Here is a 24927-nt window from a genome sequence, read left to right as displayed (position 1 = left end):
CATGAATGCAGATAGATGCACGCATAGTATTATCAGGAGCGCGGGTGACTCTGGACGTACTGATGATGCGCGCACGCTCCGGACATGCCCGCCTCCTAGACGGCGCTGTGACAGGCAGAATCTAAAATGGCTGCCGTATTTATAGGGCTGTGACATCACAGGGCTGACTGGCTGCTAATTGGCTGCATGCAAGAATGTCAATCAGGGTGATCCTGCCTTCCCAGAGTTCCTTGCCCCATGTCCTCAATCCCCACACGTGTAGCCACCGTTTTTGGAAAAATGTGATTCGTTACCACAAAGTGCGAGGAAATTTACATTAGTTGCAAATAAAATCTTTCCTGAAATTCTAAATGAATTCCACTTTGTCAGCTTCGATTCGCTCATCTCTAGTGTTAATCATTGTCACTGCCCCTGCTATCAAGGTAAACTGTGTTTGTTTATTCAAACCTGATTGATCCAAAATTACACATAAAAAGACAATTATGACAACAGATTTCACTCAAAACAAAATGCAGGTGTCACCAGGAGGCAATGCTTTAATCAGATCCTCCTTGCACAGAGCTCTACGAATGTTATAGATCTTCCTATTTTCCTAATAAAAAAGTAACTATGCAACATTTTCAGTACTACAAATTCTTTAGACCACAGAAGAGTCTTGCTATAAAATCCTTTGAGAAAATAACTTGGGATACCTAGGGGATTCAATTGTCAGAGGTAAAGCTTATATACAGTAAGTGCAGACACCATTTTTCTTATTGTCATATATGCTGGTACTTCACTTAAATCACATTCATTTTTACAAATGATGGCTTGCTAGAATTTCAATGGTGATACAATAATGTCAAACAAATAATTTTAACTCTAAATGTTGTGACAATATGACCAACAGCACGGATATGAAAGTGTTCTACCTCAATGCCTTTACCGACATGGAATTCAAAGGACTGTACTTTGCTTTGTTCCTTATCATTTACCTTGTCACAGTAATAGGTAATATTTGTATTATTTTCCTAGCAATAATTGATGATTTCCTTCAGACACCAATGTACTTTCTCCTTAGAAATCTGGCATTTTTAGACATTTGCTATACATCTACAACACTGCCACAAATACTTGCCAATTTATTGATAGAGCATTTAGCTATTTCTGTACCGGCATGTATTATCCAGCTATTTTTCTTCCTTTCATTAGCGGCCTCCGAGTCTTCTTTATTGGCCATAATGGCGTATGACCGATATGTTGCTATATGTAATCCATTGAGATATTCTGCCATTATGAATAAAGATGTTTGCCTCCATATGGTTGCTGGGACCTGGGTAGTTGGGGTCATTTTTGGGACAATTCACACAGCTAACACATTTAGATTGACCTTTTGTGGCTCCAATGTTCTCAACCATTACTTCTGTGACATTCCACCCTTGTTGAAGATTTCCTGCATTGATACTCTACCTAACGAGGCTACTGTTTTTGCGGTGGGGAGCTTGCTAATGCATGGCTGCTTCTTATTGATATTTGGATCTTATGTACAAATTTTGCTGTCAGTCCTGAATATTCGAAAAGGATGTGGGAGAAAGAAGGGTCTGTCAACTTGTGTGTCCCATCTCATTGTTGTACTTTTGTTTTACGGAAGTGGTAGCTTTATGTACTTCCGTCCCAAATCTAATGTGCTTGCTGATAAGGAATGGCTATTGTCTCTGTTCTACACAAGCATTACACCTCTCTTAAACCCCCTCATATACAGTCTGAGGAACAAAGATATTCAAGGGGCATTTCGAAAACATCTGAAGAGATTTCCAATACAAAGACATTTCTAGAACTCTTGTTACAATCATTGCCATGTTGTAAAAACAAAAAATATTCTTAGATGTACAGTACCTTTCTCCTAATCTATCTATCTATCTATCTATCTATCTATCTATCTATCTATCTAATTTATCTCTCAGTCTTGTATTATATGTAGAGATGAGAGAAGTTTGCAAAAATTCAATTCAGCTGCTTTCACAAAGAAATTTGATTCATGACAAATTACTTTATCACAAATCGCATTCCATTGTATGTTGCTGGAGCAATGACAGGGAACGGCAATCGCTCCGCCTCCCGTCATTGAACCTCTCAAATGCCACATTCAACCCTGAGAGCAGCATCTAACAAACACATTAAGGCTTTTCAGGGGTTAATCAGGGGTTTAAAACAAACAAAAATAAATACATACCTCATCCATTTGCTCAGGGGGAGACCATCTTAATTGAAGAAAATGCATAAAATCTCACACACGCTGACGCGATGACGTCGCCACGCTGGGCGGACGCAGTGACTGTCACACGGCAGGCCAGCGTGATGACGTCACACAGCATCGTATGCGAACTTTCACACATTTTCTTCAATCAAGATGGCTGTAACGACCTCTTCCCGAGCAAATGAATGAAGTGAGTATGTATTTTTTTGTTTTTTACTGCCATGTCAGGAAAAATTGAGTCTGTAACACGAAGAGCAAGGAAATTAAGCTTTATGACAAATTAAATTTTGTCTGAAATTCAGATCGAATTCAATTCACTTTACTTCAATTCCCTCAACACTAAGTATATTAAATGATTTAGTCTATTGAAAAAGTTTTCTATTGGATTAGAATCTTATAGACAGACATTTTTAAAACTCATGTTACAATCATTGCTATATGGTATGTTGTAAAAACAAAAAATATCTTAGATGTTTAAGTTTCTCCTAACTTTATACTATCTAAAATGAAGAAATCTGCACCCATGTGAACAGATGCAACATTTTAGTCCTCTGAAAGGACCATACAATTGTGTTATAATTTTACTGGTTTCGTTTTTACAGCATTCACTGTGAAGTAAAAATTAGCTTTTTTCTGCAGGTACGTACAAATACAGCAATACCAAATATATATGTGTATATATACACTGCTCAAAAAAATAAAGGGAACACAAAAATAACACATCCTAGATCTGAATTAATTAAATATTCTTCTGAAATACTTTGTTCTTTACATAGTTGAATGTGCTGACAACAAAATCACACAAAAATAAAAAAAAAATGGAAATCTAATTTTTTAACCCATGGAGGTCTGGATTTGGAGTCACACTCAAAATTAAAGTGGAAAAACACACTACAGGCTGATCCAACTTTGATGTAATGTAAAGGCTCAGTAGTGTGTGTGGCCTCCACGTGCCTGTATGACCTCCCTACAACGCCTGTGCATGCTCCTGATGAGGTGGCGGACGGTCTCCTGAGGGATCTCCTCCCAGACCTGGACTAAAGCATCTGCCAACTCCTGGACAGTCTGTGGTGCAACGTGACGTTGGTGGATAGAGCGAGACATGATGTCCCAGATGTGCTCAATTGGATTCAGGTCTGGGGAACGGGCGGGCCAGTACATAGCATCAATGCCTTTGTCTTGCAGGAACTGCTGACACACTCCAGCCACATGAGGTCTAGCATTGTCTTGCATTAGGAGGAACCCAGGGCCAACCGCACCAGCATATGGTCTCACAAGGGGTCTGAGGATCTCATCTCGGTACCTAATGGCAGTCAGGCTACCTCTGGCAAGCACATGGAGGGCTGTGCGGCCCTCCAAAGAAATGCCACCCCACACCATTACTGACCCAATGCCAAACCGGTCATGCTGGAGGATGTTGCATGCAGCAGAACGTTTTCCACGGCGTCTCCAGACTCTGTCACATCTGTCACATGTGCTCAGTGTGAACCTGCTTTCATCTGTGAAGAGCAAAGGGCGCCAGTGGCGAATTTTCCAATCTTGGTGTTCTCTGGCAAATGCCAAACGTCCTGCACGGTGTTCGGCTGTAAGCACAACCCCCACCTGTGGACGTCGGGCTCTCATATCACCCTCATGGAGTCTGTTTCTGACCGTTTGAGCAGACAAATGCACATTTGTGGCCTGCTGGAGGTCATTTTGCAGGGCTCTGGCAGTGCTCCTCCTGTTCCTCCTTGCACAAAGGCGGAGGTTGCGGTCCTGCTGCTGGGTTGTTGCCCTCCTACGGCCTCCTCCACGTCTCCTGATGTACTGGCCTGTCTCCTGGTAGCGCCTCCATGCTCTGGACACTACGCTGACAGACACAGCAAACCTTCTTGCCACAGCTCGCATTGATGTGCCATCCTGGATAAGCTGCACTACCTGAGTCACTTGTGTGGGTTGTAGACTCCGTCTCATGCTACCACTAGAGTGAAAGCACCGCCAGCATTCAAAAGTGACCAAAACATCAGCCAGGAAGCATAAGAACTGAGAAGGGGTCTGTGGTCACCCTTTATTGGGGGTGTCTTGCTAATTGCCTACAATTTCCACCTGTTGTCTATCCCATTTGCACAACAGCATGTGAAATTGATTGTCACTCAGTGTTGCTTCCTAAGTGGACAGTTTGATTTCACAGAAGTGTGATTGACTTGGAGTTACATTGTGTTGTTTAAGTGTTCCCTTTATTTTTTTGAGCAGTGTATATACAGGGTGGGCCATTTATATGGATACACCTTAATAAAATGGGAATAGTTGGTGATATTAACTTCCTGTTTGTGGCACATTAGTATATGTGAGGGGGGAAACTTTTCAAGATGGGTGGTGACCATGGCGGCCATTTTGAAGTCGGCCATTTTGAATCCAACTTTTGTTTTTTTAATAGGAAGAGGGTCATGTGACACATCGAACTTATTGGAAATTTCACAAGAAAAACAATGGTGTGCTTGGTTTTAACGCAACTTTATTCTTTCATGAGTTATTTACAAGTTTCTCTTTGTTTACAGCCATTGACATGTCGCCGAGGTTAACACGTGAGGAGCGGATAGAAATTGTGTTGATGTCTGGTGAACGCAGTAACCGGGTCATTGCAGCAGATTTCAATGCAAGACACCCTACGAGACCACCCATCTCCCATGCTACAGTTAGCAAACTGCTTGCTAAGTTTTGTGAAACTGGTTCAGTGTTGGATTTGCCAAAATGTGGATGCATGAAATCTGTCTCTAATGAAGAAACATCAGTGGCTGTCCTAGCTTCATTCAGCAAGAGCCGACAGCGTAGCACTCGCCGCATGTCACTGGAGAGTGGCATCAGTCAAACATCCCTTCGGCGGATATTAGCTACTCACAAATGGCACCCTTACAAACTCCAGCTACTGCAGCATCTCAACGAGGATGACCCAGATCGGCGCACTGAATTTGCAGAATGGGCAAAACAAAAATTGGAACAGGACCCTCAGTTTACACAGAAGATTTTTTTCAGTGATGAGGCAAACTTTTATGTGACTGGTGAAGTTAACAAACAAAACCACCGCTATTGGTCTGACACTAACCCACATTGGATAGATCCCTCCAAGACTGTTGGAACAAAAAAATTGATGGTATGGTGTGGCATATGGGGTACAAAGATAGTGGGGCCATTCTTCATCAATGGAAACCTCAAGGCCACTGGATATGCAAAATTGCTACATGATGATGTGTTTCCCTCTTAATGCACTGAAGCTGGCATGTTCCCTGAGTTTTTCCAGCAAGATGGTGCACCACCACATTATGGGTGTCAGGTCCGCGCATTCCTAGATGAACAGTTTCCTGGAAAGTGGATTGGTCGTCGTGGGCCAGTTGAATGGCCCTAAGGTTTCCTGATCTGACCCCCTTAGACTTTTATCTTTGGGGTCATCTGAAGGCAATTGTCTATGCTGTGAAGATACGAGATGTGCAGCACCTGAAACTACGGATACTGGAAGCCTGTGCTAGCATTTCTCCTGCGGTGTTGCTATCAGTGTGTGAAGAGTAGGAGAAGAGGGTTGCATTGACAATCCAACACAATGGGCAGCACATTGAACACATTTTATAAGTGGTCAGAAACTTGTAAATAACTCATGAAAGAATAAAGTTACGTTAAAACCAAGCACACCATTGTTTTTCTTGTGAAATTCCCAATAAGTTGGGAATGTGTCACATGACCCTCTTCCTATTGAAAAAACAAAAGTTGGATTCAAAATGTCCGACTTCAAAATGGCCACCATGGTCACCACCCATCTTGAAAAGTTTCCCCCCTCACATACAGTCATGTGAAAAAATTAGGACACCCTTTGAAAGCATGTGGTTTTTTGTAACATTTTTAATAAATGGTTATTTCATCTCCGTTTCAACAATACAGAGAGATTAAAGTAATCCAACTAAACAAAGAAAACTGAAGAAAAGTCTTTTCAAGATCTTCTGTAAATGTCATTCTACAAAAATGCCTATTCTAACTGAGGAAAAAGATAGGACACCCTCACATGTATTCCCTCTTAAATTGGCTCAGATCTCACACAGGTATATCACACCAGGTGCACATAATTAGTAGATCGTTACTCTGCATGTTGAATGAGGCTTGCCCTATTTAAACCTCAGACATTTAGTTTGGTGTGCTCCTGACTGTTGAAGTGAGAGTGAGCACCATGGTGAGAGCAAAAGAGCTGTCAGAGGACTTCAGAAAAAAGATTGTAGCAGCCTATGAGTCTGGGAAGGGATTTAAAAAGATCTCAAAAGATTTTGAAATCAGCCATTCCACTGTCCGGAAGATAGTCTACAAGTGGAGGGCTTTCAAAACAACTGCCAACATGCCCAGGACTGGTCGCCCCAGCAAGTTCACCCCAAGAGCAGACCGCAAGATGCTAAAAGAGGTATCCAAAAACCCTAAAGTGTCATCTCGAGAACTACAGCAGGCTCTGGCTACTGTTGATGTAGAAGTACATGCCTCTACAATCATAAAGAGACTGTACAAGTTTAACTTGCATGGGAGGTGTGCAAGGAGGAAACCTTTGCTTTCCAAGAGAAACATCGAGGCCAGACTGACATTTGCCAGCGATAAAGTTGACAAAGACCAGGACTTCTGGAATAATGTTCTTTGGACAGATGAGTCCAAAATTGAATTATTTGGACACAACAGCAGAGGACATGTTTGGCGTAAACCAAACACAGCATTCCAAGAAAAGAACCTCATACCAACTGTGAAGCATGGAGGTGGAAGTGTCATGGTTTGGGGCTGCTTTGCTGCAGCAGGACCTGGTCAGCTCACCATCATAGAATCCACGATAAATTCTACTGTGTATCAGAAGGTGCTTGAAGAACATGTGAGACCATCAGTTAGAAAATTAAAGCTGAAGCGGAACTGGACCATGCAACATGACAATGACCCAAAACATACTAGTAAATCAACCAAAGATTGGCTGAAAAAGAAGAAATGGAGAGTCCTGGAATGGCCAAGTCAAAGTCCAGATTTGAATCCCATTGAGATGCTGTGGGGTGACTTGAAAAGGGCTGTACGTGCAAGAAACCCCTCAAACATCTCACAGCTGAAAAAGTTCTGCATTGAGGAGTGGGGTAAAATTTCCTCAGACCGATGTCGAAGACTGGTAGATGGCTACAAGAACCGTCTCACTGCAGTTATTTCAGCCAAAGGAGGTAACACTCGCTATTAGGGGCAAGGGTGTCCTATCTTTTTCCTCAGTTAGAATAGGCATTTTTGTAGAATGACATTTACAGAAGATCTTGAAAAGACTTTTCTTCAGTTTTCTTTGTTTAGTCGGATTACTTTAATCTCTCTGTATTGTTGAAACGGAGATGAAATAACCATTTATTAAAAATGTTACAAAAAACCACATGCTTTCAAAGGGTGTCCTAATTTTTTCACATGACTGTATACTAATGTGCCACAAACAGGAAGTTAATATCACCAACCATTCCCATTTTATTAAGGTGTATGCATATAAATGGCCCACCCTGTATATATATATATATATATATATATATACATCTTCTATATATGCAAATGAGTTTTTGTCTGTCCGTCTGTCTAGACGTTTTTTATGTGCAACCAAACGACTGGACCAATCTTCACCAAATTTGGCACACAGGTACGTCAGGTGTCCGGGAAGGTTTTAGACCGGGCCTCAGCTCGGTAGGACGTACCGTTCCTGAGATATTCCCAAAAATATTCCTGTATTAGCCAATAGAAGCCAGCAAGCCTTTCACTTAAATCCGAACTGCCATTTACATGGTCACATGTCCCTTATTAGCCAATATAAGCTCGCAGGTCCTATTCCAGGTTGCCATAACAACTGATCACAGGTTTTAGCAGTTCACAGGTCCCTAAATATTCAGTCATATGACGTATGATGGCTCAACTACACTGCTATATGCATGGGGGGCAACGGCAACTATCAAATGGACGGGTGCTGTGGAGTTCACTGTTAAAGGGGCGGGCACTGTGAAGGTCACTGTTAAAGGGGGGGTCAATGTTAAATGGGTGGGTACTATGCAGCTCACTGTTAAAGGGGCGAGCACTGTGGAGGTCACTGTTAAAGGGGTGGGCACTGTGGAGGTCACTGTTAAAGAGGCAGACACCGTGGAAGTCACTGTTAAAGGGGTGAGCACTGTGGAGGTCACTGTTAAAGGGGCGGGCACTGTGGAGGTCACTGTTAGAGGGGCAGGCAGTGTGGAGGTCACTGTTAAAGGGGCGGGCACTGTGAAGGTCACTGATGAAGGGGCGGGCACTTCGGAAGTCACTATTAAAGGGGCGGTCACTGTTAAAGGACGGTCAATGTTAACCCCCTAAGGACTCAGCCCTATTTCACCTTAAGGACGGCCATTTTTTGCAAATCTGACCAGTGTCACTTTAAGTGCTGATAACTTTAAAAAACTTTGACTTATCCAGGCCATTCTGAGATTGTTTTTTCGTCACATATTGTACTTCATGACACTGGTAAAATGAAGTAAAAAAAAAAATCATTTTTATTTATAAATAAATACCAAATTTACCAAAAATTGGTAAAAAATTGCTAATTTCAAAGTTTCAATTTCTCTACTTCTATAATACATAGTAATACCTCCAAAAATAGTTATTACTTTACATTCCCCATATGTCTACTTCATGTTTGGATCAATTTGGGAATGATATTTTTTTTTTGGGGGATGTTACAAGGCTTAGAAGTTTAGAAGCAAATCTTGAAATTTTTCAGAAATTTAAAAAAAACACCTTTTTAGGGACCAGTTCAGGTCTGAAGTCACTTTGCGATGCTTACATAATAGAAACCCCCCAAAAATGACCCCATTCTAGAAACTACACCCCTCAAGGTATTCAAAACTGATTTTACAAACGTCGTTTACCCTTTAGGTGTTCCACAAGAATTAATGGAAAATAGAGATACAATTTCAAAATTTCACTTTTTTGGCAGATTTTCCATTTTAATAATTTTTTTCCAGTTACAAAGCAAGGGTTAACAGCCAAACCAAACTCAATATTTATGGCCCTGATTCTGTAGTTTACAGAAACACCCCATATGTGGTCGTATACCGCTGTACGGGCACACGGCAGGGCGCAGAAGGAAAGGAATGCCATACGTTTTTTGGAAGGCAGGTTTTGCTGGACTGTTTTTTTTGACACCATGTCCCATTTGAAGCCCCCCTGATGCACCACTAGAGTATAAACTCCATAAAAGTGACCCCATCTAAGAAACTACACCCCTCAAGGTATTCAAAACTGATTTTACAAACATTGTTAACCCTTTAGGTGTTCCACACTGTTAGGCTAAGTTCACACGAACGTGCGTGACCCGTGGCCGTATTGCGGCCCGCAAATCGCGGGCCGCAATACACGGCCACAGTTCCGTGTGAATTCCGCATCACGGATGCGGACCCATTCACTTCAATGGGTCCGCTAATCCGGAATCGCGGAACGGCCGCACGGGACCCCTCGGAAGCACTACGGAGTGCCTCCTGGGGTTACGTCCCGTTGTTCCGTTCCGCTAAAAGATAGAACAAGTCCTATCTTTTCGCGGAACGGCCGGATCGCGGACCCATTAAAGTGAATGGGTCCGCGATCCGATGCGGCTGACCTACGGCCGGCGAACAAGCATTGCGGCCCGCTATTTGCGGGCCGCTTCACAGGCACGGGTCACACACGTTCGTGTGAACCCGGCCTTATTGGCAAATGGAGATGAAATTTCTGAATTAAATTTTTTGGGCAAATTTTCAATTTTAATCCATTTTTTCCAGTAACAAAGCAAGGGTTAACAGCCAAACAAAACGTATTTTGGAAGGCAGGTTTTGCTGCACTGTTTTTTTTGACACCATGTCCCATTTGAAGCCCCCCTGATGCACCCCTAGAGTAGAAACTCCATAAAAGTGACCCCATTTTAGAAACTACAGGATAGGGTGGAGGTTTTGTTAGTACTAGTTTAGGTTAGATATGATTTTTGGTTGCTCTATATTTCACTTTTTGTGAGGCAAGGTAACAAGAAATAGCTGTTTTGGCACAGTTTTTATTTTTTGTTATTTACGACATTCATCTGACATGTCTGATCATGTGGTATTTTTATAGCAAATGGTTTATTTAGCACAGTTTTTATTTTAAATTTTTTACGGTGTTCATCTGAGGGGTTCTGTGATGTGATATTTTTATAGAGCCAGGCGATACGGACGCAGCGATACCTAATATGTATACTTTTTTTACACAATGATTTCATTTTTGAAGCAAAAAAAATCATGTTTTAGTGTTTTCATAGTCTGAGAGCCATAATTTTTTCAGTTTTTGGGCGATTACCTTGGGTAGGGTATGATTTTTTTGGGATGAGATGACGGTTTTATTGGCACTATTTTGGGGTCTGTGTGACTTTTTGATCGCTTGCTATTACACTGGGTTCAGACCTGAGCGTATTTTATATGCGCGTCTAACGCGCGTTTTTGTCGCGCGTTTTTGTGCGCGTTTTTGTCCATAGTCAACACGCGTATTACGCGCGTTTGTGTGATTGACAGCAGTGTCCTATGGCCGCAAACGCGCGACAAAACGCCCCAAAGAAGCTCAAGAACTTGTTTACGCGTCGGGCGTTTTTCAGCGCGTTCGAACGCGCTGTAAAACGCGAAAATGTGAACCAGTCCCATAGGGAAGCATTGGTTTGCATCGGTTATGCGTTTTACAGCGTGTTCGAACGTGCTGTAAAACGCGCAAGTGTGAACTTAGGGTTACACTTTTTGTGATGTAAGGTGACAAAAAATGGTTTATTTAGCACAGTTTTTATTTTAAATTTTTTACGGTGTTCATCTGAGGGGTTAGGTCATGTGATATTTTTATAGAGCCAGTTGATACGGACGCGGCGATACCTAATATGTATACTTTTTTTTTATTTATGTAAGTTTTACACAATAATATAATTTTTGAAACAAAAAAAAAATCATGTTTTAGTGTCTCCATATTCTGAGAGCCATATATATATTTTTTTTTTGGGCGATTGTCTTAGGTAGGGACTCATTTTTTGCGGGATGAGGTGACGGTTGGTAATATTTTGGTGGGCAAACGCCTTTTTGATCGCTTGCTGTTGTACTTTTTGTGATGTAAGGTGACAAAAAAATGGTTTATTTTTCACAGTTTTTATTTTTTCATTTTTTACGGTGTTCATCTGAGGGGTTAGGTCATGTGATATGTTTATAGAGCTGGTCGATACAGACGCGTCGATACCTAATATGTATAATTTTTTTTTACCTATATTTTACAATTTTTTTTTTACTTTATTTGGGGGAAATGACGCTTTTATTAATTTTTACTTGAAACTTGGATTTTTTGGGGGAAAACTTTATTTTTTCAACTATTTTTTCACTTTATTTTTTGTCCCACTTTGGGACTTGAACTTTGGGGGGTATATTCCTTTACAATGCATTCCAATACTTCTGCATTGGAATGCATTGGCTGTATGAGTAATACTGTGTGTATTACTCATACAGCTTCCGGCCTGTGAGATCCAGGGGGCTGGATCTCACAGGCTCGTCACCAGAAGGCAGCGCGATGCCTTCCTTAGACATCGCGCTACCTTCCATGCCATCGGGTCCCCCTACAGCCGCATGGGGACCCGATGGCACCTCCCGATCGCCACCGCAACCGCAGGTAAAGCCACAAACCGCAGGTCTGAATTGACCTGCGGTTTGCGGCGATACGGCGTTGTGACAGGATGCCCGATGAATGATTTCAGCGGGCATCCTGTCCCGATTAACCTCCGCTGCGCCGCAATTGCGGTTTAAACCCATGACGTACCGGTACGTCATGGGTCCTTAAGGACTCGGGAACCATGCCGTACCGATATGTCATGGGTTCCTAATGGGTTAAAAACACACTATTTTTTTCAAAAAAGAGTATTTTCCAGATCTGCAAGTGTTAAATTCATCTTTAATATATACAACTTTCATATTCTGTTACCAAAAAAAGACTTTTTTGGCAATCTACAACATCTGTATTAGTCAGTGTGCAATTTAAGCTAGAAATACACCCAACATTTTCTGTGGTTTGAAAAACACACTTATTTTTTCAAAAAACAGTATTTTCCAGATCTGCAAGTGTTAAATTAAAGTTTAATATATACAGCTTTCATATACTGTTACCAAAAAAAGACTTTTTTTGGCAATCTACAACATCTGGATTAGTCAGTGTGCAATTTAAGCTGGAAATACACCCATCATTTTCTGTGGTTTGAGAAACACAGTTTATTTTTCAAAAAACAGTATTTTCCATATCTGCAAGTGTTAAATTCAAGTTTAATATATACAGCTTTCATATTCTGTTACCAAAAAAAAGACATTTTTTGGCAATTTACAACATCTGGATTAGTCAGTGTGTAATTTAAGCAGGAAATACACCCATCATTTTCTGTGGTTTGAAAAACAATTTTTTTTTTTCAAAAAACAGTATTTTCCATATTTGCAAGTGTTAAATTCAAGTTTAATATATACAGCTTTCATATTCTCTTACCAAAAAAGACTTTTTTTGGCAATCTACAACATCTGTATTAGTCAGTGTGCAATTTAAGCTAGAAATACACCCATCATTTTCTGTGGTTTGAAAAACACACATTTTTTTCTAAAAAACTGTATTTTCCAGATCTGAAAGTGTTAAATTCAAGTTTAATATATACAGCTTTCATATTCTGTTACCAAAAAAAGACTTTTTTGGCAATCTACAACATCTGTATTAGTCAGTGTGAAATTTAACCACTTCCCATCTGGGCCCTTTGCCCCCTTCCTGACCAGGCCAAATTTTGCAAAACTGACATATCTCACTTTATGTGGTAATAACTTTGGAACACCTTTATTTATCCAAGTCATTCAGAGATTGTTTTCTCGTGACACATTGTACTTCATGATAGTCATAAATTTGAGTCAAAATATTTCACCTTTATTTATGAAAAAATCCCAAATTTACCCAAAAATTTGAAAAATTCGCAGTTTTCTAAATTTCAATTTCTCTGCTTTCAAAACAGAAAGTGATACCTCATAAAATAGTTATTATTTAACATTTCCCATATGTCTACTTTATGTTGGCATCATTTTGGAAATGTCATTTTATTTTTTTAGGACGTTAGAAGGCTTAGAAGTTTAGAAGCAATTCTTCAAATTTGTAAGAAAATTGCCAAAACCCACTTTATAAGGACCAGTTCAGGTCTGAAGTCACTTTGTGGGGCCTACATAGTGGATACCCCCATAAATGACCCCATTGTAGAAACTACACCCCTCAAGGTATTCAAAACCGATTTTACAAACTTTGTTAACCCTTTAGGCGTTCCACAAGAATTAAAGGAAAATGGAGATCAAATTTTTAAATTTCACTTTTTTGGCAGATTTTCCATTTTAATCAATTTTTTTCTTTAACACATCGATGGTTAACAGCCAAACAAAACTCAATATTTATTACCCAGATTCTGCGGTTTACAGAAACACCCCACATGTGGTCGTAAACTGCTGTATGGGCACACGGCAGGGCGCAGAAGGAAAGGAACTCCACATGGTTTTTAGATGCCATGTCCCATTTGAAGCCCCCTGATGCACCCTTACAGTAGAAACTCCCAAGAAGTGACCCCATTTTGGAAACTAGGGGATAAGGTGCCAGTTTTATTAGTACTATTTTTGGGTACATATGATTTTTTGATCATTCATTATAACACTTTATGGGGCAAGGTGACCAAAAAATTGGTTGTTTTAGCACAGTTTCTATTTATTTATTTTTACAGCGTTCACCTGAGGGGTTCAGTCAAGTGACATTTTTATAGAGCAGATTGTTACGGACGTGGCGATACCTAATATGTATACTTTTTCTCATTTATTAAAGTTTTACACAATAATAGCATTTTTGAAACCAAAAAATTATGTTTTAATGTGTCCATGTTCTGAGAGCTATAGTTTTTTTATTTTTTGAGAGATTTTCTTATGTAGGGGCTCATTTTTTGCGGGATGAGGTGACGGTTTTATTGGTACTATTTTGTGGGACATACGCGTTTTTGATCACTTGGTGTTGCACCTTTTGTGATGCAAGGTGACAAAAATTGCTTGTTTCGACACAGTTTTTTTAATTTATTTTTTACGGTGTTCACCCGAGGGGTTAGGTCATGTGATATTTTTATAGAGCTGGTTTTTACGGACGCGGCAATACTAAATATGTCTATTTTATTTTATTTTTTCTATTTTTTTTTTTATTTTTTTATTCCTTACTTGGGATTTTTTTTTTTTTTACATGTGAACCTTTTTTTTATTTTATTTTTATTTTATTTTACACTTTTCGTCCCCCATAAGGTCATGCAAGACCTCTGGGGGACATTTACTTCACTTTTTTTTTTTTTTTCACTGTTGATTTCTCCTGTAACTGGGGCTGACATAGTAGCCCCAGTTACAGGACAAATGCACCCCTATAGAGGCTGTACAGCAGCAATCCTGCGCTGTACAGCCTCACAGCAGGGCTGATCGAGGTCTCTGAGAGACCTCACACAGCCCCTGCACTCTCCGGTCCCGGCGGTCACATGACCGCCGGGCCGGAACAGGAAGCGCACAGCGCTTCCTGCTCTGCAGACACAGCGCTCGGTGAGCGCTGTGTCTGCAGCGATCGTGAAGGCAGGGACACCTGGGCACTGTCCCTGCCTTATCTCTGGGTTGCCCTGCTGTCACTGACAGCGGGCAACCCGATCAGCAGCTGCACGATTAGCGTGCAGCTGCTATTTCTGACAGGACGTTTTAAAACGTGCTGTCAGAAATAGACGTCCACCCATAGGACGTTTATATCCTATGGGCGGACGTGAGGCGGTTAAGCTAGAAATACACCCATCATTTTCTGTCGTTTGAAAAACACACTTTTTTAAAAAAAAAAAAACTGTATTTTCCAGATCTGCAAGTGTTAAATTCAAGTTTAATATATACAGATTTCATATTCTGTTGCCCAAAAAATTTTTTTTGGGGGAATCTACGACATCTGGATTAGTCAGTGTGCAATTTAAAGTAGAAATACACCCATCATTTTCTGTGGTTTGAAAAACACACTTTTTTTTCCTAAAAACCAGTATTTTCCATATCTGCAAGTGTTAAATTCAAGTTTAATATATACAGCTTTCATATTCTGTTACCAAAAAAAAGAAATTTTTTGGCAATCTACAACATCTGTATTAGGCCTCATGCACACAACCGTTGTTGTGTTCCGTTCCGAAAAATGGGGTTCCGTTGTTCCATGATCCGTTTCCGTTTTTGTTTCCGTGTGTCTTCCTTTATTTTTGGAGGATCACCAGACATGAAGGAAAGTAAAAAAAACATCTAAGACAGGTTTGCCATGCAAATGATAGGAAAAAAACGGACGCAGACACGCGGATGACAATCTTGTGTGCCTCCGTGTTTTTTAGCGGTCCCATTGACTTGATTGGGTCCGCGAACCGTTTTCCGGTGTATTAGCCGAGTTTTCAACGGACCCATTGAAAGTCAATGGGTCCGCAGAAAATCACGAAAAACGGCACAACGGACATGGAAAAAAAAACAACGGTCGTGTGCATGAGGCCTTACTCAGTGTGCAATTTAAGCTAGAAATACACCCATCATTTTCTGTGGTTTGAAAAACACACTACATACAGGGGTTTGAATCAGGCATTTGAAATACAGCCATTTGAAATACAGCCATTTTGGGCAAAGAAATATTTACTTCTGGCCTACACTGGTTCAGGCCCTGTGAGATACCCCCTCTACATACAGTGGTTTGAACCAGGCATTTGAAATGCAGCCATTTGATATACAGCCATTTTGTGCAAAGAAATATTTAATTGAGGCCTACACTGGTTCAGACTGTGTGAGATACACCTTTTACATACTGTCGTTCTATTCTACTATTAATTAAAGGGACACTGACAGGCGAAATCAGCATATATAGTTAGATATATCACATTACAGGTCTTATAGAGTCTTTTGAAAGCATATAACTATCCCCCCTGTCCACCTTATAAAGAGCGAAATATAAAGTTTTATAACCTGCATCTGCGGTCAGCAATCTGCCCAAGGGGCGGCGTTTCATGTGAAAATGCGCCCAGCCAGCCTTCCCAACTGCCGTTCTTAAGCCCCGCCCAGCTCATCATTATTCACTTCGCTGGGCGGGGCTAGAACTCTCCCCAGTCCCGATCCTGCGCCTGCGCAATTCAATCCTCCGGGCATCGTTCATGCCCAATCTTCTGCGCCTGCGCCCCGCCGTGCCGTCGGACGCACTATAATTAACCCCTTATACAGGGAGTGCAGAATTATTAGGCAAGTTGTATTTTTGAGGATTAATTTTATTATTGAACAACAACCATGTTCTCAATGAACCCAAAAAACTCATTAATATCAAAGCTGAATATTTTTGGAAGTAGTTTTTAGTTTGTTTTTAGTTTTAGCTATTTTAGGGGGATATCTGTGTGTGCAGGTGACTATTAATGTGCAAAATTATTAGGCAACTTAACAAAAAACAAATATATACCCATTTCAATTATTTATTTTTACCAGTGAAACCAATATAACATCTCAACATTCACAAATATACATTTCTGACATTCAAAAACAAAACAAAAACAAATCAGTGACCAATATAGCCACCTTTCTTTGCAAGGACACTCAAAAGCCTGCCATCCATGGATTCTGTCAGTGTTTTGATCTGTTCACCATCAACATTGCGTGCAGCAGCAACCACAGCCTCCCAGACACTGTTCAGAGAGGTGTACTGTTTTCCCTCCTTGTAAATCTCACATTTGATGATGGACCACAGGTTCTCAATGGGGTTCAGATCAGGTGAACAAGGAGGCCATGTCATTAGATTTTCTTTTTTTATACCCTTTCTTGCCAGCCACGCTGTGGAGTACTTGGACGCGTGTGATGGAGCATTGTCCTGCATGAAAATCATGTTTTTCTTGAAGGATGCAGACTTCTTTCTGTACCACTGCTTGAAGAAGGTGTCTTCCAGAAACTGGCAGTAGGACTGGGAGTTGAGCTTGACTCCATCCTCAACCCGAAAAGGCCCCACAAGCTCATCTTTGATGATACCAGCCCAAACCAGTACTCCACCTCCACCTTGCTGGCGTCTGAGTCGGACTGGAGCTCTCTGCCCTTTACCAATCCAGCCACGGGCCCATCCATCTGGCCCATCAAGACTCACTCTCATTTCATCAGTCCATAAAACCTTTGAAAAATCAGTCTTGAGATATTTCTTGGCCCAGTCTTGACGTTTCAGCTTGTGTGTCTTGTTCAGTGGTGGTCGTCTTTCAGCCTTTCTTACCTTGGCCATGTCTGTGAGTATTGCACACCTTGTGCTTTTGGGCACTCCAGTGATGTTGCAGCTCTGAAATATGGCCAAACTGGTGGCAAGTGGCATCTTGGCAGCTGCACGCTTGACTTTTCTCAGTTCATGGGCAGTTATTTTGCGCCTTGGTTTTTCCACACGCTTCTTGCGACCCTGTTGACTATTTTGAATGAAACGCTTGATTGTTCGATGATCACGCTTCAGAAGCTTTGCAATTTTAAGAGTGCTGCATCCCTCTGCAAAATATCTCACTATTTTTGACTTTTCTGAGCCTGTCAAGTCCTTTTTTTGACCCATTTTGCCAAAGGAAAGGAAGCTGCCTAATAATTATGCACACCTAATATAGGGTGTTGATGTCATTAGACCACACCCCTTCTCATTACAGAGATGCACATCACCAAATATGCTTAATTGGTAGTAGGCTTTCGAGCCTATACAGCTTGGAGTAAGACAACATGCATAAAGAGGATGATGTGGTCAAAATACTCATTTGCCTAATAATTCTGCACGCAGTGTATGATGTGAGTGAGCAGCGCTCTGAAGCGCTGCTCTGAACAGTGCATGGCTGAGGCAGCTGCAGCCACCCACGATCCCTACCCACCCACGATCCCTAGCCCAGAATGCCAGCATTTCTAAAAACTGGCCTTTGAAATGCTGTCATTCCGTCCGGTAGAGACGGATAGTTTTAAAGGCCTTATGGCAGTGGCTGTCCCACAGTACGTCGTGGCCAGCCGCCACTACTTTTCAAGGCGAGCCATTCCTTCCCTTCACAACCAAGTAGGGGACAAAATCAGGTGTGCACTGCGCAACGCCATCTGTGGCAAGGTGCACCTGACTACGGATACGTGGACCAGTAAGCGCGGTCAGGGCCGTTATATCTCCATAACAGCACACTGGGTAATTGCAGTGGCGGCTGGACCAGAGGCGGATAGCAGTTTGGCGCATGTCCTTCCACCACCGAGGATTGCTTCAGTTTGCCTCCTGTTGCTTCCTCCTCCTACTCTGCTTCCTCATCCTCTACCAGCTCCTCATCCGGTAACACCTTCACCACCAACTTCAGCACAGCCAGGAATAAACCACAGCAGGCAGTTTTAAAACGTATCTGTTTGGGGGACAAACCCCACACCCCACAAGTGCTGTGGACGGGCCTTGAACAACAGACCGATGAGTGGTTTGTGCCAGTCAGCCTCAAGCCCGGCCTGGTGGTGTGCGATAATGGGCGAAATCTCGTAGCAGCTCTGGGACTAGCCAGTTTGACGCACATCCCTTGCCTGGCGCATGTGCTGAATTTGGTGGTGCAGAAATGCCTTAAAAATTACCCCGATATGTCAGAGCTGCTGCATAAAGTGCGGGCCGTCTGTGCGCGCTTTCGGTGTTCTCACCCTGCTGCTGCTCGCCTGTCAGCGCTGCAGCGTAACTTCGGCCTTCCCGCTCACCGCCTCATATGCGACGTGCCCACAAGGTGGAACGCCACCTTGCACATGCTGGCCAGACTGTGCGAGGAGCAGCAGGCGATAGTCGAGTTTCAGCTGCAGCACGCACGGGTGAGTCGCTTGGCAGAACAGCACCACTTCACCACCAATGACTGGGCCTCCATGCGAGACCTGTGTTCCTTTTTGCGCTGTTTGGAGTACTCCACCAACATGGCCAGTGCCGATAACGCAGTTCTCAGCGTTACTATCCCACTTCTATGCCTCCTTGAAAAAACGCTCCTGGCGATGATGGAAAAGGAAGTGGCACAGGAGTAGGAGGAAGAGGGATCATTTCGTAGGGTTTCCAACCAGTCATTCCCAAGTGGCTCAGAGGGTGGGTTCCAGCACCCACAAACCCAAGGTACACATATGTCCAGCCAGGGCACAGTTCTGGAGGATAAGGAGGTGGAGGATGAGGAGGAGGAGATGGAGGAGGAGGAACCATGTTCACAGCAGGGTGGCACCCAGACCAGCTCATGGCCATCACTGGTGCATGGATGGGGGGATACAGAGGACACAGACGATACACCTCCCACAGAGGACAGCTTTTCGTTGCCTCTGGGCAGCCTGGCACACATGAGCGATTACATGCTGCAGTGTCTCCGCAACGACCGCCGAGTTGCCCACATTCTAGCTTGTGCTGATTACTAAGTGGCCACGCTGCTGGATCCCCGTTACAAGGACAACGTACAGTCCTTAATTCCATCACTGGAGCGTGATCGTAAGATGCGCGAGTACAAGCGCACGCTGGTAGACGCGCTGCTGGTGGCATTCCCACCTGACAGCAGGGACACAGTGGAAGCACAAGGCAAAGGCAGAGAATGAGAAAGAGGTCGCCAACGCAGCTGGGGCACCGCCAGCACCTCAGAAGGCAGGGTTAGCATGGCCGAAATGTGGAAAAGCTTTGCCAGCACGCCACAACAACCAGCACCACCAGCTGATATGGAACGTCTTAGCAGGAGGCAGCATTTCACCAACATGGTGGAGCAGTATGTGTGCACACTCGTACACGTACTGAATGACGGGTCTGCCCCCTTCAACTTCTGGGTCTCCAAATTGGGCACATGGCCTGAGCTTGTCCTTTACGCCTTGGAGGTGCTAGCCTCCCTGCAGCCAGTGTATTATCTGAACGTGTGTTTAGCATGGCAGGGAAAGGGGGTTAGTCAGCACCTCCCAGTGCGCAGGTGCACGCTGCCATGGCAAAGACCTAGAGGAAAAAAAGAGACAATGCAGCAGCACTCTGCAAATCAGACAAAGTACAACAATGCTTACAAAAATTATGGTGCTAATACTACGCTTATATATAAAAGCGAGATGCTTGGACAATGCATTTTGTACAAAACCATCTAAGCCCGTCTGCCGAACGTCAAGGCGATCTCTGTTAGACGGGTCCTAACACTAAATACTACCTGTTATACGCCATAATGACCGCCATAAAATTCAGGGAGTGTTGGACCCACATGCATGTTGGATCCACTCTGCCTTTTTCCATTTTTTGTACCAAAATGGATGTGGGTCCAACACTCCCTGAATTTTATGGCGGTCATTATGGCGCATAACATAATTTAACATAACTTTTAGTAGTATTATCACCATAATTTTTGTAAGCATTGTTGTACTTTGTCTGATTTGCAGAGTGCTGCTGCATTGTCTCTTTTTTTCCTCTAGGTCTTTGCCATGGCAGCGTGCACCTGCGCACTGGGAGGTGCTGACTAACCCCCTTTTTTTGCAGATTTACAATGCTGGAGATGTGGCACTCCAGCGAGTCTTGCACTCCTGATTAGCCTGTCTGCCCCATAGGCTGATTTTAATTACTTTCAGTATAAATCTGTAGCCTGCTCTCACTACATTCATTGGAAGCTGTCTAGCACCAGGAAGGGTATAAAGTGGGCTCAGCATGCATGTTGGTACCTGCATCCCTTGTAATGGAGGCCATTTTGGCACAAAAAATGGAAAAAGGCAGAGTGGATCCAACATGCATGTGGGTCCAACACTCCCTGAATTTTATGGCGGTCATTATGGCGCATAACAGGTAGTATTTTGTGTTAGGACCCGTCTAACACAGATCGCCTTGACGTTCGGCAGACGGGCTTAGATGTTTTTGTACAAAATGCATTGTCCAAGCATCTCGCTTTTATATATAAGCGTAGTTGTGGCGAAACCAACCTCGCCACTGGGTTTTGGAGGGGCCTCATTTGTTCACAAAGGACTTGAACTAACTTGAACTCCGGGTTAAATTCATGCCATTTTGGGATGTTAAATGTCTGTGTATTGAAAAGGGTTGTGACATTGTATGTTTAAATAGGGATTTCTGTTCTGTTGTCCCCACATGTGTATTGGTGATTTCCCTTTGTCTTGAGAGATAATTGGATTACTCCTCGGGTGTCTCCAGGGCAGAGAGGAGGAAACCATGATGCATTGTGGGGATGTATTGTCTCTGTGTATCCTGCAGTGCTGCATATCTGTCCTGTGTCACAGTCTTCATTCTGGTCCCCTAGGGGCGTGTCCACCAGATGGGGACCTGCATAAATACGGGCGGGTAGCCCTCAATAAAGAGTTCCTGTTTTACCCTTTATCATGTTGAGGCTGATGTTTGGGTAACTGATCGACGCTGGGGATTGCTATACGCTGGGAGATTTGCTATACTCCCCTGGCTATAACTACTAGCTCTTTTAAGAGCTGTTCCTGCTCTCTGGTTTTAGGAGAGGTTCACCCACTGGAGCCTGGAGCCTTTTCGTAGGTCCAGGGTGGGTAGGAGACGGTGAGACCTCAACCAAGCTTCGGCGGTTCGTGGGGTCTGCAGTGCGTACGGTGTCAAGTGGAGTGCTTGGAGTCCTCGGAAAGCACTAGGAGCATGCATTCAACGGAGGTACCCGGTCGGGGTGTTAGGCGTTCCGTTACATTTGGTGGCAAGCAGTGGGATGGCGTCCTAGTCTGAGGAGAAGCAGCTCGGAGACACCGTTCGTGGATTTACTAAATTGAGGGCAACGCTAGTATCCGTACAGCGCCCCTGGCTACAGCAGGATGGAATCGGCTAGTCTTCGGACAGCGTTCTATGATGAGGAGGAGGAGGAGGCAGCCGCAGACTAGAGGGATGCAGACAGAAAGGAAGTCTGGTATGTTGCCCTGGAAAATGCAGAACGGCGGCGAGGTGAGAGTCTCCCCAGTTATGAGCAGCGGCTACAGAAGCATGTGGCGATGCGGATGGGTCTCTTGGGAGAGCAGCCCCTGGATGACTGGGTAACAGAGCTCCAGAACCTGGTATGTAAGGAGCTTTGGCTAGAGGACGCTTACCAGGCCCTAAGGTGGCATGTCATTCAACATTCCCCCTGTATGGCTGAGCACGACAGACCCGAGGGTGAGGAGTTTGATGGACCGGGGTTACTATGGGATGCCTTGGAGGAGGACATTGATCTTGGCAGCACGGAGGAGTCTAGGTTTTGGGATATCTACGACTACCGGATGTGCATGCATGTTTATGCTGACGGAAGGGAGGTGAGCAAAGACATGACCCACCTGGTAACAAGGGAGTGGGAGCTGGAGCAGACCTTCCAACACCTTCTCAGCTCCATTCATCCCCAACCTACTCGACAAGCAGAGCCAGATCTGCCCTCCTGCAACTGGGAAGACTTGCCGGCGATACCCCCTGCTTCCCTACCAACTCCCAAAGTAGGGAACTTCATCGACTGGTTCTGGGAAGACCTCCCGATGGCAGGTGGAGATGGGACCGAGGTCTCTCCACCGGCCCTACAGAGATGCTGGACGGCCGGTTCAGATCCCCCACCAACCCTGCAGGAATGCCAGGAGGAGGAGGTAAGCGATTCCTCCTCTCCACAGCCGATCTGCAACAAGGTCCTGGGGATAGATTTCCCTGACCACATCCCAGTAGAAGAGCTGGCATCTGGGCAGAGCGCAGTCAGCCTTTGCCCTCCCCTATCCTCTTCTCCAGAGCCGGACATCCCACAGGCTACCCCAGCGGAAGAGCTGGCATCTGGGCAGAGCGCAGTTGGCCTCTGCCCTCCCCTATCCTCTTATCCAGAGCCTGACTCCCCACAGGCTATCCCAGCAGAAGAGCTGGCATCTGGGCAGAGCGCAGTCAGCCTCTGCCCTCCCCTATCCTCTTCTCCAGAGCCGGACATCCCACAGGCTACCCCAGCGGAAGAGCTGGCATCTGGGCAGAGCGCAGTTGGCCTCTGCCCTCCCCTATCCTCTTATCCAGAGCCTGACTCCCCACAGGCTACCGCAGCAGAAGAGCTGGCATCTGGGCAGAGCGCAGTCAGCCTCTGCCCTCCCCTATCCTCTTCTCCAGAGCCAGACATCCCACAGGCTACCCCAGCGGAAGAGCTGGCATCTGGGCAGAGCGCAGTTGGCCTCTGCCCTCCCCTATCCTCTTATCCAGAGCCTGACTCCCCACAGGCTACCGCAGCAGAAGAGCTGGCATCTGGGCAGAGCGCAGTCAGCCTCTGCCCTCCCCTATCCTCTTCTCCAGAGCCAGACATCCCACAGGCTACCCCAGCAGAAGAGCTGGCATCTGGGCAGAGCGCAGTCAGCCTTTGCCCTCCCCTATCCTCTTCTCCAGAGCCGGCCATCCCACAGGCTACCCCAGCAGAAGAGCTGGCATCTGGGCAGAGCGCAGTCAGCCTCTGCCCTCCTCTATCCTCTTATCCAGAGCATGACTCCCCACAGGCTACCCCAGCAGAAGAGCTGGCATCTGGGCAGAGCGCAGTCAGCCTCTGCCCTCCCCTATCCTCTTCTCCAGAGCCAGACATCCCACAGGGTACCCCAGCAGAAGAGCTGGCATCTGGGCAGAGCGCAGTTGGCCTCTGCCCTCCTCTATCCTCTTCTCCAGAGGCTGACTTTCCACAGGCTACCCCAGCGGAAGAGCTGGCATCGGGGCAGAGCGCAGTCGGCCTCTGCCCACCAAGTACCTACAGCTCCAAGCTAGAGAGCAACAAGGAAGCAAGGAGAGGCAGATGCCCACTCAACAGCTGGGGACATACAAAATTCAACAGGTCCAGTATTGGGTTGTGGGTGGACTGCCAGACTAACTCAGGTACTGACCGTGAGGTCAGGTATTTGGTTAGTCTTCCCTGGGAGGGGGAGATGTGTGGTGAAACCAACCTCGCCACTGGGTTTTGGAGGGGCCTGGCTGCTGGTCTCTTGCCCCAGGATTATGGGCCCTCTCATCAGCCAGGCCTCATTTGTTCACAAAGGACTTGAACTAACTTGAACTCCTGGTCTAATTCGTGCCATTTTGGGATGTTAAATGTCTGTGTATTGAAAAGGGTTGTGACATTGTATGTTTAAATGGGTATTTCTGTTCTGTTGTCCCCACATGTGTATTGGTGATTTCCCTTTGTCTTGAGAGATAATTGGATTACTCCTCGGGTGTCTCCAGGGCAGAGAGGAGGAAACCATGATGCATTGTGGGGATGTATTGTCTCTGTGTATCCTGCAGTGCTGCATATCTGTCCTGTGTCACAGTCTTCATTCTGGTCCCCTAGGGGCGTGTCCACCAGATGGGGACCTGCATAAATACGGGCAGGTAGCCCTCAATAAAGAGTTCCTGTTTTACCCTTTATCATGTTGAGGCTGATGTTTGGGTAACTGATCGACGCTGGGGATTGCTATACGCTGGGAGATTTGCTATACTCCCCTGGCTATAACTACTAGCTCTTTTAAGAGCTGTTCCTGCTCTCTGGTTTTAGGAGAGGTTCACCCACTGGAGCCTGGAGCCTTTTCGTAGGTCCAGGGTGGGTAGGAGACGGTGAGACCTCAACCAAGCTTCGGCGGTTCGTGGGGTCTGCAGTGCGTACGGTGTCAAGTGGAGTGCTTGGAGTCCTCGGAAAGCACTAGGAGCATCTATTGACG

General features: G+C 44.4%; 1 protein-coding gene across 1 annotated transcript; it reads left to right on the top strand.

The window, feature by feature from the left end:
* The first annotated feature begins 878 nt into the window (after positions 1–878).
* Positions 879–1814, top strand: LOC120990807 (olfactory receptor 2D3-like). The gene has a single exon (XM_040419710.1). It carries the CDS (start codon positions 879–881, stop codon positions 1812–1814), a length of 936 nt encoding a protein of 311 aa, XP_040275644.1.
* Positions 1815–24927: the final 23113 nt, after the last annotated feature.

Source organism: Bufo bufo, chromosome 2, assembly GCF_905171765.1.
Source record: "Bufo bufo chromosome 2, aBufBuf1.1, whole genome shotgun sequence".
Taxonomy (NCBI): Eukaryota; Metazoa; Chordata; class Amphibia; order Anura; family Bufonidae; genus Bufo; species Bufo bufo.
The sequence above is the reverse complement of the archived record's forward strand: the minus strand, read 5'-3'. Positions and strand labels throughout refer to the sequence as shown.